This window comes from Manacus vitellinus, unplaced genomic scaffold, assembly GCF_001715985.3.
Source record: "Manacus vitellinus isolate BGI_N305 unplaced genomic scaffold, ASM171598v3 scaffold_8_pilon, whole genome shotgun sequence".
Taxonomy (NCBI): domain Eukaryota; kingdom Metazoa; phylum Chordata; class Aves; order Passeriformes; family Pipridae; genus Manacus; species Manacus vitellinus.
The window spans coordinates 10,548,794-10,563,461 of record NW_021940864.1 but is presented as its reverse complement, the minus strand read 5'-3'; the positions used below and the strand labels follow the sequence as shown (position 1 = coordinate 10,563,461).

At 38.0% G+C, this 14,668-nt stretch overlaps 1 protein-coding gene across 1 annotated transcript in view; it reads left to right on the top strand.

Annotated features, from left to right (window-relative positions):
- The window catches only part of HHAT (hedgehog acyltransferase), a 143,189-nt gene that overhangs the window by 33,428 nt on the left and 95,093 nt on the right, over positions 1-14,668 (top strand). The window contains exon 8 of the mRNA XM_008932966.2: positions 1,054-1,089. Coding sequence (XP_008931214.1) covers positions 1,054-1,089 — 36 coding nt within the window. The remainder of the gene's footprint in view (positions 1-1,053; positions 1,090-14,668) is intronic.

The following is a 14,668-nucleotide window of genomic DNA, read 5'->3' as shown; positions in this document are numbered from 1 at the left end:
AGCACATTGCAAGCAGTACTGTTAAAATAAGACTGTGCTGTACTCAAATGACCAATTATGCTTTTGGAATAGAATGCTGAAGAGCTTAGTATATGCCAAAATGTTTGCTGTGTACCTGAAATGTAAGCCCATTTCAGAGCAAGTCCAGCACTGGAAATAAGACATTTGCATTTTTCAATTGTGCTGTTAGGCACACAGTTAATCTGGAATTATACTGGTACTCACATAAAGTTGGCACATACTTAGGATGTTAAGTAAATGTCTCAAATCAGCAAATACCTTCATGTAGCATCAAAGATTTGCCATTAGTTGTTCGTGAGCTTGGTTCTCCTGAGTTGTCTGAGCAATGGAGGAAATGAAAAATGGAAAGAAACACTGACAGTTACTGTCAATGTATGTTGTTAGTGCTGGAGATTTCAGACATGGTTCTTGTAATCTAATGTGATCTAACTTGTACTTACTGTCAGAAGGCCTCAAAGTTAATTTCCTCACCAATCTGAGCAGAATGCACTTGGAAGGTCTACTTCTTGGTATATTCTATATCTGAAGGAGACATAAGGGGGTTTTTGGTTATTCTTTATCATGGAGAGAATTCACAGCTATCCCTTGTGTTTTAGTGCAGTACAGAGCAGAAAAGAGGAAAGAAAGGATTCCACAGTAGTTTTGCACAGAGGATCTACTTGCATGTGACAAAATGTGCAAACTTGCTGGTCATTAGGATGCTTACATTATTTTCAGTAACAGAATATACACAATTTATGCTTTATGTGGGTTATAATAGTCTGAATGTTAATAGTTTATTGAATAAATACTCCAACAAGGAATTTGTGAGATTTTTAACATGCATCTAAATCATTTTAAAAGATGATCATCTTAAATTTCATGTCATTACAGAAAAGAAATTGTGTCTTACACTTTTGCTTCTGGTTTATCAATTCCAGTAACTTTATATTTATCTTTGGTATTAATGTTTTGAAATACAGTCTCTGTACAACACTCAAGAGAAAAATATTTCTTTAATAATTAAAATATTGTGAATCTTTTTTCTTACAGAAGTTTTGATGTTGGTTTACATCGCTTTCTGGTCAGGTAAGCTAATACTTATTTTGAATTGCAATTCCATACTGTCATGATTTAACCTCAGCTTGCAGTCAAGCACCATGCAGCTGTATGCTCACTACCCCTGGGATGGGGAGGGAATTGGAAGGATTAAACTGAGAGAAGTCATGGGTTGAGATAATGGCAGTTTAATAGGTAATGCAAAAGCTGCACATACAAGCAAAGCAATACAAGAAATTCATTCACTGCTTCCCATGGGCAGTCAGGTGTTCAACTGTTCCCAGGAAAGAAGGGCTCCATCATGTGTTAGGGTGACATCATGACTCTGGACATCCCTCCACTGCTTTCTTGTTCCCCCAGCTTTAAACACCAAGCATGACACCATGTGGTATGGAATATCCCTTGGATTAGCTTGGCCTAGCTGGCCTGGCTGTGTCCCCTCCCACCTCCTTGTGCACTCCCAGTCCACTCATTGGTGGGGTGCTGTGAGAAGCAAAAAAGGCCTTGACTGTGTGTTAGTGCTGCTCAGCAGTAACAAAAACATCCCTGTGTTTTCATCAACACTGTTTTCAGCACAAATCCAAAACACAGCCCTTACTAGCTACTATGAAGAAAAGTAACTGTATCCCAGAAAAAACAGCAAACATGTTAAAAAGCATTTCTGTTGTTATAAGTAGAAATGATCATGTGAATTCAATAGTACTTTATACTTTCTATGGAAAGGTCCTCTCTTATCTTCTGTTTATATATTAGTTTGAGAAACTTTAACTATTTGTCTTGGATATGTACCCATTGTTACCCTCTGAGGAACATCTTCAGGTGTCCTTCAGGAAAACCTTGACTCAGGAAATTTCAATGACAGTGTTCCACTCATTCCTGGGAAAATCTTAATTGTTCTTGTACTGAAGAAAAGCTTTTAAAATGTATTTTCCATTGGTATCTCAAGTACTCTCATACCTTCTAATAAGGGCTTGAATTTTATAGAAAATTGTGAATGTGGAGGGGAGTTTGGTATTCTCCATAGAAAACTGAATGTATTCAATGCATGGGATGGACTATGTTCTGAAGATGAATAAGGCAAGTGGAATAATTGTCTCTGTTTGCTGACATTAGAGGAATGAAGTGATTAAAGCAGGGCATTTCAAACAGAAAAAGGAGGTTAGTAAATTTGAATGGTACACTGAGGAACTGGTTTTGCTGTTCAGAGTTTTTTTTGTGGGGTGTTCACCAATAATGCGTTTGCCTTCATTTTTAATAAAATACCTATTATTATCTACTGATCTTTACAAAGAATTGTAATGTGTGCCATGAAAGATGAATTTTGCCATGGTCTCTGGGCACTTAGAGAATTAATTAGACTAAAATGTTGAAATATCTATCAGTGAAGAACTGTACCTTGGAAGAATGAACCCAGTCTGTATGAACCAGAGTATGCTGCTTGGGTCCCGCCGTAAGGATCAGGTGGTCTTAGGCAATCCTTGATTTGGCCTTGCTACTGAACTCATTATTTAGTCTACTTTGTCATATTTCCTGGTTGAAGACTCTGTTAAGTCTTTACACATGAGTCTTTTGGCCTTAATGCAGTGATTTTGGCACCAATTCACAGACTCTCAGAGCTCTTAACAGGTTGATTACTCCCGATTACTTTTTGCTCCTCTGGTCACTCACTTGAAGCACATATTTTCTAATGTTTTCAGAACCCTGCTACTTGCTCTTGGCTGTAGCTAGTGAAAGAAGCATACAGCTCTGGACAGAATTGTAAATGCCTAAGGAACATTTCTCTGCCTTAGGCTTATCATCAGAGAACACTTGTAAGTGTTTACTTCACTTTGTCTTCAGCTTCTCTAGATTATTAGTATCATGGCTAAATACAGGAAGAAATGGAAGTTTCTGTCCAAGGTCTGGGTGCCAACTGGACACTAATACAAAGGCTCTAAAAAGTATAAAAGATACAAGATCACACAAAGCTTATGTCACAGGGAAAATCAGATTTGCTTTCAGATTGTACAGGCAAACCCACTTCTTGATATCTTAAAACTTTTGAGCAGTATGCTGTGTAACATTTGGGTTATGTTGTGTATTTCTTTGCATGGAACATGACACTTTTAACAGACAGCTCTAGTGTTAATGTTGCTGAATATGTTTGTATTTCAGTGTGGTTTAGAGTTTTTAGGCAATTGAATATATATAAATTCTAGTATCAGTTCTACAAAATTCGTTGCATCTATATTGTGACCAGCAGAATTTTTTTTAATAATCATATAAGAAATTGAAATCATCGTATTAAGAAATGGTTTAAAAATATACTACTGTTGTAAAGGAAGTACAGTGCACAAGGTGGTCTCCTGGGAATGCACACAACTACTTAACCAAGAGCAAAATCGTGGTACTGCTGTACCACCATTGATGTACTAAGTTTGAGTCCCTGCTATTGCTTCTGCCATAAAATGTTTTCATTTGCTTTATACAAAGAATGTAATAAGATATTATTCTCTCATATGGCATCATTTTACATCCTGTGGGGAGGCAGTATTTGAGTTACATGCTCATGTGATTTGGGACTGCAAATAGCCATGGAATTCAACTGAGGTGAATGTCATCTTTGACTAATGTATCATTTTTTCAAAGCCAGCTGTATCCTATACAGTGTAGTGTTCTAACCTTAGCTTTACTATTTCATTTTCAGTCTGTTACCTACCTCTGCTAACTACCTGGGGAAACATTATCTGCCTTCTCTGTAACTGTACTGCTGAGGAGGAAATCTTTTTCCCTTCCTTTGTAGCAAAATGAGTTTTGCTTGTGTTTTCTTAACGAAAATTTTTTGTTTTAGTAGATGACTTTGGACTAGGAGACAGAAGACTTGGTGTTAATCTCTGCTGTTGGTCTACCTTGTGAATTTTAGAAAATTATTGCCATTTTTTGCCTATTTAGACAGTCTAAGCTCCTGAGAACTTGCAGATCATCTCCTTCTGTGTTCATAAAGTATCTGTCATAAATGGTCCTCTTCACAATTTCAGTTTCTGTGTGAAATAGAAACAGTGGGGAAGGAAAAGCCTGAACCACCAAAAAATCAAACAAGTCTGAGTTGCAGGAAGTGTTGAAAATCTATGAATTGGGATTTGAAATGCTCAAGAGATATTATATTTTTTTAAATATAATGACACTACCCCATGATGGAACAGGAAACCCACTATGATACTTTCTAAGACAAAATGTGGGGCAAACAAAACTAAAAAAATAGTCTATGTTAAAAGGATAATCTGCCTAATTAAATGCTGATTGAAAGAACTAGGACTGTACTAGCCTGGCATAAACACTCAGTGGCTTCCCCAAGTGAAGCATGACACAAAGTATTACAGAGAGTTACAACTACACATTTTTTTTTCTGTGTTCTTAGCAAAAATAAATAGAAAATAGTTTCTGTCAAGCTATCTGTCTGTGTCTTGAACCTTGCGTCTGATACCACTTTTAAGATAGCTCAGAAAAGTTTAAAAATCCCATATTTTTAAATGTGTAGTTGATAGGTACATAGAGTAATGGATAATAATGTGTTGTGCACTGACTTGTGCTGAACTGGATTCTGGGACTAGATTTCTAATCATTGTACTTGCATGCTGAAATCAGGTGGGATCACGAGACTACCATATGTGAAAGTAAAGTGCAGCTGAGTGTGTGGGGGTCTGGGTTTTGAAAATTTGTTAGCTACACCATCATGTTTGAAGCAGGGATCCTGGAAATTCATAGGGGAAAGATTAGGACTTTTGTGATGAAAACTGGGGTTTGATAGTACTCATGAAAAATATACTACTATACTTGGAAGGTTTGGGGTTTTTTTTACCCACTGTGTTCACACAATTGTATAACGGGAACTATTTGTTACTACTTCTATGATCAGCAAAATTACTAATCATGTATTTAAATCACATGAATGCTATACAAACATGGTAATATTTTTCCAGTGTGACTCCAGGAAAAACAACCTTTTTTCTCCTTAATCTGAACATTCTCAGAATGGGGCAATGGGTGTACTTTTCAGAATTTAAAATACATAGAAATAGCCTTTGGGCTAGCAGTTTAGAGGAGAAAAAGCAAGAGAGGCTGCCTGTTGCTCTTTGCTCGCTGAAACTATTTTATCCAAGCACTTCATCCAGTGCTGAGAACAGGGCACAGGATGAAATAAAACTGTGAACTTGTGAGAATATTTACTGTCCTAATGCCAAACAGTACTTCCTTTAGGGCAGCACTGATGAGGGCAGTGGGGAAGAATGACAGTTCCTGCAGGCAAGATTCTTTGGAAAAATCTCTACACTTTCAGCACTGCTGTGCCTTTGAAAAAGTGTGAATCATACTCATTTCAGTACAGATCTGGCTTTGAAGAGAACTGCAGGACCACGCACCCCCAGTGTCTCCCAAAGGTGTCCATCTGTTAGCAGTGCTCTCAGCTCACCCCATGGTTTGCAATTACTTTGGCTTATTTAGGTTATTTGAGGTTTAGCTTATTCCCTGGTGCAAAGGTTTTCCGAACACAAAACTTGAAAATCACTCCCTTTTTGAGTTTTCTTAGGTGAAGCATGGCATAGTTTACCCCTAGGATCAAAATCTGCTATGTGTTGTCACATCTGATTGTTAGTTAGGAAAAGGGCACCTCTGTGTAAGGGAAGAATGGTCCCATGGTGAAGGAGGGATTATGGTTCTAACTAAGGTATGATTATGAAAGAAGATGTTTCAATTGCAGAAACATCCCTTTGGAAAAAAAAACCCACTGTAATAATGCCTCCTTAGCCAGGGAGCTAAGGTGTTGTTTGCCATCTTTTGTGAATGTTGTGATGTAGATATGATGTGCTGGAGAAAGCTTTTGTAGGGACTTGAAATTTTGTGATTAAGTTAGCACATACTAAACCAAGTATGGAGTGTTGTTGCTAGTAAACATGATTCTAATAATCACTAGATGTGATTATTTGTGTGTCTAATACTGTGCATCTAATAAGTTATTTTAAGGTTAAAGTGTTTATGTCATTGCTGTGAAGAGGTAGTGGTATTAACTTAGGAATTTTTTCTTTTAAATTTACTTTTGATATGGGACTTCCTTTAAGTTTCTGCAAAAATCATTTTAAGATTATAAACACAGAAGAGAACAGCAGCCAATCCATCCATAGAGACCTCTGTATGGAGGAGCTGAAAAATATAACTCTTTTTATAAAATACTGCGGCTACATCCAGCCGCATTGCAGACTTTTCTGAGCTCTGCTTTCAGACATGCTAAAAGTTTTGCAATGTTTGCTGGTGTTGGTGATTTTTGAAGGGGTCAGCACTGGTCTAATTGCATTCCTGTTGAAAGCAGGGATAACACTGAAATGATATTTTAAAAAAAAACCAAACAATAAGCTGGATAGTGTTTGGAATCTTCTAAAATCTTCCCAACTACAAAATCAAGCCTTACCATTGCTAAAAGTCCGTAACTAAAGTCTAGTGGGTTGTGTTGGAAGGCTCTGTGACTCTTCTGCTGTATGTGTACTGGACGTAAGTATGAACTGTACAAGTGACCACGATGTATAACATCAGTTGGGGTGTCTGTTTTAGAGTGGGACAGTGTCCAAAATATCTTGTTTGTTTTAAAACAAAAAAAACCCCAAAACTTGATGAAACAGTAATGAAGACTAGGTGCTAAATTGCTTCAGAGAAACTGCGGTCTCTCAAACACCTTCTCAAAATTAAAACTTTTATTTTTTTAAAAGAGCAAACAATCTGTTGTTACATAATGAATTAGCATCGAGCATGTTGCAAAAATAAGGCTGGGATTTGTATAAACAAAACTGAATCTTTATGTAAATGTTATGTAAATGTGACATTTAACTTAAACTGTTGGAATGGGGAAGTCGGGATTAACAATGTACAGATCTCATCATGTTTATGTGTTGCAACTGTGAATTAAAACAGTTTATTATTTTTGTTGCAAGGTGTTTGAGTTACTATCTATGAGCAAGAAATACACCATTTGTGAAATGTGAAGTATTTAGAGATTCAGTTCAGGCTCCTTTTAAATTACTGAATATTTTAATGGAGCTACATCAAAGGTTGGATTTCAGTGTAATAGAAGAAAGTGTGTACCTAGCAGTCTTGAATGACCTGAGATTGTAAGGATTCTGGATTTATTATTGGTGTAGTCCAGGAAATTATGTCACAGAAACTTTTTTGTCCCTGACTAAGTGCCAGAATTTGGCTGGAGTTTGCATGTGTTTTCAAAGACTTTGCATCTTTTATACTGAAGCAACCTGTATTTCAGAGTCATGAAAGTCAATATAAGAAATATTATTTATGTACTACTTCCAGTCCCACCAAGCACTTCTAGTTAAAACTAAACATGTGTAAAGTTTCATATGACCTGGAGTATAAGTTTAGAGAATTCTGCTTAATTTTGTGTTCTTTTTGATTAAAATACTTTTAATGTTGTCTTTTTTTCTTCTACATGTTGTGATCCATATTTGTACTTTGGCATGCTAAGAGACATGATTACATCTCCAGATAGGAGGATGAGGTTAGCATAAACTTCAGTCTCAAAGTTATTTCATGTCTTATATTTTAGATGTGTTTTGGAAAGCCATGTGCTATTTATATCAGAATTGTTAAGATGTAGATCAGAGCCAGAAAAAAAACGTGGGGAAAAAAAAATAGGATGAGAAAAACATTTTTCTCCACTGTGGCTTCCGGTAAATTAGTTGTATGCAGCACAGTAAATGAGACCGCAGCCGGGACACGCCTCGGACTAAACTCTGCGGTCTGCCCCGCTGCTGCTCTGAGGTTACTGTCCGTCCTCCCGGTGAGAAAGAACCGCGTGCGGGAGAAAATAAATCCTTCAGTGCCGGCGGCTTTTAGATTTCTGTCTGCGGCTGATTCGGAGGCGGGGAAGCCCCGGCAGCCGCGGTCACGGGGAGGAGCAGCAGGAGCAGGAGTAGGAGCAGGAGCAGCAGCAGCAGCATCGCCCGTCGCGGCTGCCGCCGGGGGGCGCCCTTGCTCCGCCCCCGCCCGGTGCGGGCCCGGCGGCTCCTGGAGCCCGGCGGGTGTTTCGGGGGATGACACGGGGGCCGTGGGGCTGCCTCTGGGCTTTGTGGGAGACGGTCCCGTTCTAGGAAGTGCGCATTCCGGAAGATGCAATCTCCTCTGGAAGATACAACCTCTTCTGCTTTAGTGCCTTCTCTTCCTGAAAGCACCAAGTTTAGACAGCAGGTAGTTCATATAACATGTGGAATTCTAGGAACAGCGATTCAGGATAACCTATACAGAATGATTCCCTTCCTAGCTGCTCAGAATAACCTGTACAGAACGATTCCCTTCATCCTTGTGGGCAGGAAAGATTGCATGCATTTCTCTTCCTCGGCTAATTCATGGTGTAGAGTGTTATGGAGACTGCAGTGTTCGGAATCCTTCCCTGAAGATCATGGCTCTTCAGCTCATCTTTGTGCTCAGGGTCAGCTTGCCTTACCTTGCGTGGGTCCATAAGTGGTTTTGAGGTGATTGTGATACAGTATGTTAAAGCAATAACCCCATAACTTTAATCTGAAGTTTTAAGTTCCAGAGTTTTCTCAGATGTCTGAATAGTACATCCTCAGATGTGTTACTGAAGTAGGTAGCGTTACTGCTTCTTTTATGGCTGTCCAGCAGTTTCAGTCGAATTGATACCCTGGTAAACTTTGTTTGCATGCAGTCTGCTTTCAGTCCTTGTCCCTCTAAGCTCTGGTACTTGGTTCTATGATCTTTGAATAGTCCAGCAGAGTTTATAGAGTTAAGGAAGTCTGAGTTTAAACATCTAACTTAGAGCAAGGTACAAAGAATGAACATGAGAAACAAAGAGGGGAGGAATGGATGAAACAGGAGGCTTGATAACTCCTATCTAGTTACCCATAGATCGGGTGGTTTCAGAGTTTGTGTATGGAAGTGAAAATACTTTAAAGACACCTAAGTGGCAGCATCAGACCTTGTTACCAGTGTATCTGTCTGCAGCAGTATTGATTTCAGTAGTAAAGCCCAAATAGAGGACTTGACTCAGTTATTTCCATCACTGATGGCAACGTTAGTGTGTTTAGAGCTGTAAGCAGGGTACTCAGAGAAGGGTGGAGTACATCATTTAAAAGTGCTGCCTGTGTGGGATGGGAGGCGTTTTAGTGAATGTCAGGCTGAGTGAGATACTGTATTGAGATACTGTATTCTTTCTGAATTGATGGCTAAGTGGTGTGTGGAATTGCTGAGTGCAAATCACAGGCCAGCGGTATTAGAGAAGTCTCTGGAATCCATCTGCAGGTGTGGATGCTGCCCTGGCTGCCCAATGGTACTATGATGTGAGGTGCAATTCCAGTTTCTCTGTGGACTGTGGGAATTAAGTCCGTGAGATCTGAATTTCACCCTGAAGATCTCCATGTTTTTTCTTTTCATAGATGAAGTAGGATAATGATCATCCTTTGTAAAGTAGTTTGAGATCTATGGATTAAGAATGCTATATAAGAGCTCAGCAATGTTTAGTATAAGCACTTTATGTAACACAAAGAACAGATGATAAAACAGGGCAGGAATTAACTATTGGATTTGGAATTGTTCTATCACAGATATAAATTAAGATAAAAAGGAAATAATGTGACTTTTTAAAGTCTGTATGTGCTTGTACTTGGATGGATTATAAATGTCAATACGGAACTGTAGAAAAAAGTGATCTTTTAAGCAGCTAAGGTAAAATCAAGAAAGCATGTATAAAATATGTCAGTTAATATCTTTGCAAATATATGTTTGTTTATGGTATGCAGTTTAAGGGGAAGCACTCCTTCCTTACCTGCTAAAGAAATTAGGCCATGTGAATCAAAATCTTAGGCAGATTTCCATCTTAGAGGTCACAAATAAAAAATTGGTTAAAATTCATGTGTTTTTGAAGAAATGAGGGGTCAAAACCTTCAGGCTTCTATTTATTTTACTGTCTGAAATAAGAGAGTAAAATAACATGCTGTAGGCTTCCTACTCTATCCCAAAAATGTAATTGCAGTGCTGAAGAACGAGCTAAGGTCACGGCAGCCAAAGGATAATTCTTACTGTCAGCTGTCATACCGTTCTTGCTTCCTTTCTCCTGGAGAAGATTTAGCACTTTCTTGCAAGCTGCATAGTCACATACTTGAAAAGTTGACTCTACTTTCCAACCAGCCTCTGCTGTTCTGTTGTATGAGAATAGCAAAATGCCATTTGCGTGCCTGAGGTATGTGCTGTAACCCCAAACTTAAAAAAACCCATTAAATAAAGAAGAATTCCACCTCAACTGAAGTAAAGATGATCAGGATGTATATTACTCCGCAATTTTTTGTGAATACTGGTGTTACATAATAAACATTATCTCCTGTAGCTATAGGGATAACAGTATTCCATGTGCTAGTGCTTTCAGAGACACTTATGGTAGATTTAGAGATTATTTTTAAAATGTATCTAGCATTTTGGTACAATGAATTGCTTTTCAAATCTGGATTAGACTATTGCTCTGAAAATACTAAGTATTGGACATTTACAACTTGCTAGTGAGGCACAATAGTTTAAATACAACTTTTGACTATAGGGAGCTAACATTAGAATGTAAACTACAGTATATATATTTTTCTTTAAGTTCTGCCATACTCATGTAGATGTAAAATATCTTTTCTGGATAGATGGAAAAGATGAGGCAAAAGAGGCCATGACTTGCTCAGGTAAATTTTCTCATTTGGATGCCCTCAAAGTATAAGGTAAACTCAGGAGCAAATCTTGGTCAAGAGTAACCTAAGTAGAGTTGATCCTGTCATGGAAAAGAGATTAGCTGATCTCTGCAGAATTCACAGATTGTCTAACAGAATAATAAATGTATTCACTGACAGAAATTTTTGCAAGCACACAGCAGCAGTGACATATAGAAGTTTGTCTGTAGGATGGTAGACAGGCTGATAATGTTTAAGCTACACAACAGTTTCCAGGACACTCTTTGGCTAGGACACAGCAGGAAAAATGTTGCTTCATAGAAAGAAAAAAAAGAAGTCTGTCTCTGAATGCTACTTAAATAGACTGTACTGTACTACTTGAGTCACCCTCCCTGACGGTGTTTAAAAGATACATAATGTGGTACTTAGGGACATGCTTCAGTGGTGAATTTGGCAGTGTTAGGTTAGTGGTTGGACTCAATGATCTTAAGAGTCTTTTCCAACCTCAGTGATTCTATGGTTCTACTTTATCATCTTTTGCTGAGATCAGGACTGTAGGACTGCAGGGCTGCTTTCAGTATTGGAATGAGCTCATTCCTGTGTGATGGATGTGCATATGGGACCTAAGGCCAAGTGCTGCCTCTTGACTGAATGAGGTTGATATCCAAATACCAAGAACTCCAAAATACCTTCAGAATTTTCCACACTGGGTACTCCATATAGAACTTCTGAGCTTTTGATTCTGGGTCTGGAGTCTTCCCAGTACTAGTGTAGTATTGCAGAGTTACTTGTCATTTCTCCCTCAAGTAATAAGAAACCTAGTTAAAATAAAAATTTATAGGAAAACAAAATAAAAATGACCTGATTTAGATGACATTTTTGCTGAAAAGTGCTGTTATGCAGAATCAACCTTTCATTTAGGGTGATGACTCAAAATAAGAGGAACTTCTTTTGCATCAGAAATAAATGATTAAAACTGCAGCCATTGAAACGGATAGAGCTGGAAAGCAGCCTTTGGTGATCATTAAGTTTTAGCTGATAGCCAACAAAAGGGTTCTACTTAGAGGTGAGAAACCTGCAATTTTAGCATTGATTTCAAGGCAAGGCATCCTCTCCTACTGAAAAGAAATTACTGATGAAATATTAGTGAGTGAACTTGGATCAAGGGCTTCTTCTGTGCGTGTTCAATAAGAGTTTGTCCTGTCTAATGTACCTAATAGCACCAGAAACTAGTAGATGTTAGTGTGTCTTTTAGGGCTTCACTGGACAGTCAGCTGTTGAAACAGATATGACATATGGTGGGACCTTTCTGTAATGTAGATCTTGATAAATATTTCATTTCTTTTTGTTTATAGTGTCTAGTTTATAAAATATGTAAACATCAAAATGGAGAGGGTTAACAAAGTAACCATGGAAACCTGTTTTCTCCTTTTTCTCTCCCTCTCTCTGTGGAAATGTGTTTTGAAGATAGTTATGATTTCTTCTCCTTACTGTGATTTGAACTGAACTAACAAAATAACCCATAAAAGTTGTATTTTAAATTGTTTGTTATCTAGTGACAACCAATAGGCTAGTGTTTGTATGATCATTGTAGAGAGAAAATTTGCATTGATACTCTTTATTTGGGGTAGCACTGCAAGAATCAAGTACGTGGCTCCAAATAACTGTAACACTAGTAGCAGGCCATGACTGGACAAAATACATTTATGAAGAATGGGAACTTCTGACTCGCAATCACTTAGTAGTGTTTAGATGGGAGTGCGTTGCATACTTTTTGGATGAGGCAGCCTATTGTTAAAATACAGACCGGTTTTGCAGAATTATCATCTCTGAATCTACAGAACTGACAAAATGGAATGTGAAAGGAAATAGTGTTTTGTATTTAGAAATCATTAGGCTTCAGCATTAGAAGCGTCACCAAAAAAGAAGACCGGTGTTGGTTGTAACTTACCTTTCTAATTAATTCCTCATAAAAATAACAATTGCAGATACAAAATACATATTTTGCCTAGTCTGAGACAATTTGAAGAAACATGTAATTATGTTAAAATTTGATGCTGTTGCTTCAGATTCGTATTTTAATTCTGGGCTATTATTTCAAGATGATTGTATGTTGGCATAGCAGTAATTAAGCTTCAACTCAGCAGAAAGGGTTAGGGGTCTTCAGTTTCTGTCAAATGAAAAAACTGTTTCAGTAATATAAAAGTGAATTTCGTTTCTTGGATTGACTTTGTTTCAGTGATTAGATATAATGAGACATCTATTAACTAATGCTTTTGTTGCCACTTACTTGGAATTGGAGAATAACTTCTAGATGTTCCCCAGTTTTCTGGAGCATTACTCCATTGTTTATTACAGTACTGGTTGTGCTGCATTCAGTCTGGTTTTACTAATTTCTGTTGCCAGGTTTTCCGTGACTTCTTGTCCCTGCTTTTATGGGCAACAATCCTAGTTCACTGAGATACCCATCTCTGGAAGATTTTTCCTTGTCTTCTCTGATTCCAGAACTGAAGATTTGTCTGATCAGAGTTTTGCATGACTCAAGAGCAGTGATTATGGAGCAGAAGTTACAATTAATAATTTTACAATTTCTTATTAATGTTTTTGCCTTGTTTTGTGGTCCTACAGGGCATTGTTCTCTGCAGCTGCCAACAGGAGTTGTTGTCACAGGTAGCAATTAAGGCCTGAGTTCAAGTAAAGAAATTGTATAGAAGCCATATTTCATTTCTGAATAAAAAATCAGCCTTAATAAGGACAAAATGTTTTATACAGCAGGCAGAAATTGCTCCAGCAGACCAACCTTGTGTTATTTGTACTCTTCCTGTAGATGATCAAGCTCCTTCTTTTGGTTTTTGAGTCTTAAAAATTATGCCAAGTTAGCATAGCTATAACTAAGGGAAAAGTTGTGACTGAATTACCTATGATTAAATGGTCTGAAACATAAATCCTAAGGAGCAACTTAGGGCACAAGGGTTTTTCAGTCTGGAGAAAAGAAGGCTCAGGAGAGACCTTGTTGCCCTATACAACTATCTGAAAGGAAGTTGTGGTGAGGTGGGAGTTGGTCTCTTCTTACAGGTAACTAGTGATAGGACAAGGGGAAATGGCACCAAGTTGCATCAGAGGAGGTTCAGGTTGGATATTAGGAAAAATTTCTCCACTGAAAACATGGTTAAGCATAGGAACAGGCTCCCCAGGGAAGTGGTTGAGTCAGCATCCCTGGAAGTGTTCAAAAAATAAGTGGGCACAGCACTTCACAGTTTAGTGAACACGATGGTTTTTGGCCAAAGGTTGGATTTGATGATCTTGCCGGTCTTTTCAACCCTTAATGGTTCTATGATTCTATGAATTTCAGGGAACAATCTGTGAATAAGAGTTATGGTGTGTGCCAGTAAAACTGCAGATGTGACATGGTGATACATAGATTGCTCAAAGAAGACATGGTCTTACTTGCTTAGTGTTACCAAGAAAAAAGATATTTTACTGCTAGGAGAGAAGTTATGAAACATTATGAAGTTATGAAATATTATGAAACATTAACCTTTGTTACTTCTTGCATAGTTCTTATAGAAGGGTGTGCAGATGAGAGGCAAAGTGCTCAAAAGGGAGTTTCAAAGAAGTGAGAACCTGATGCCATACATGCCCTTAGTTCCACTCAAAATAATTTTTGTGCCTAACATTGCTGTTTTTGCACATGTTGAACTGAGGAAAGATAAAAGCTTGATCCACCTCAAACCAGGAGCAGTGACACAAGGTTTTATGAAGTGCTGTCATGTGCACAGAACAAGTCAACAAGGAAAGCCTGAAATTATTTTTCTCAAATTTATTCCACCTTAACAAAAGGCTCAGAAAGCAATATTCAGGCAGAAGTGTCTTGCTTCAGCTGATGGTGTCTCTGAAGAGTTCAGAAGTAA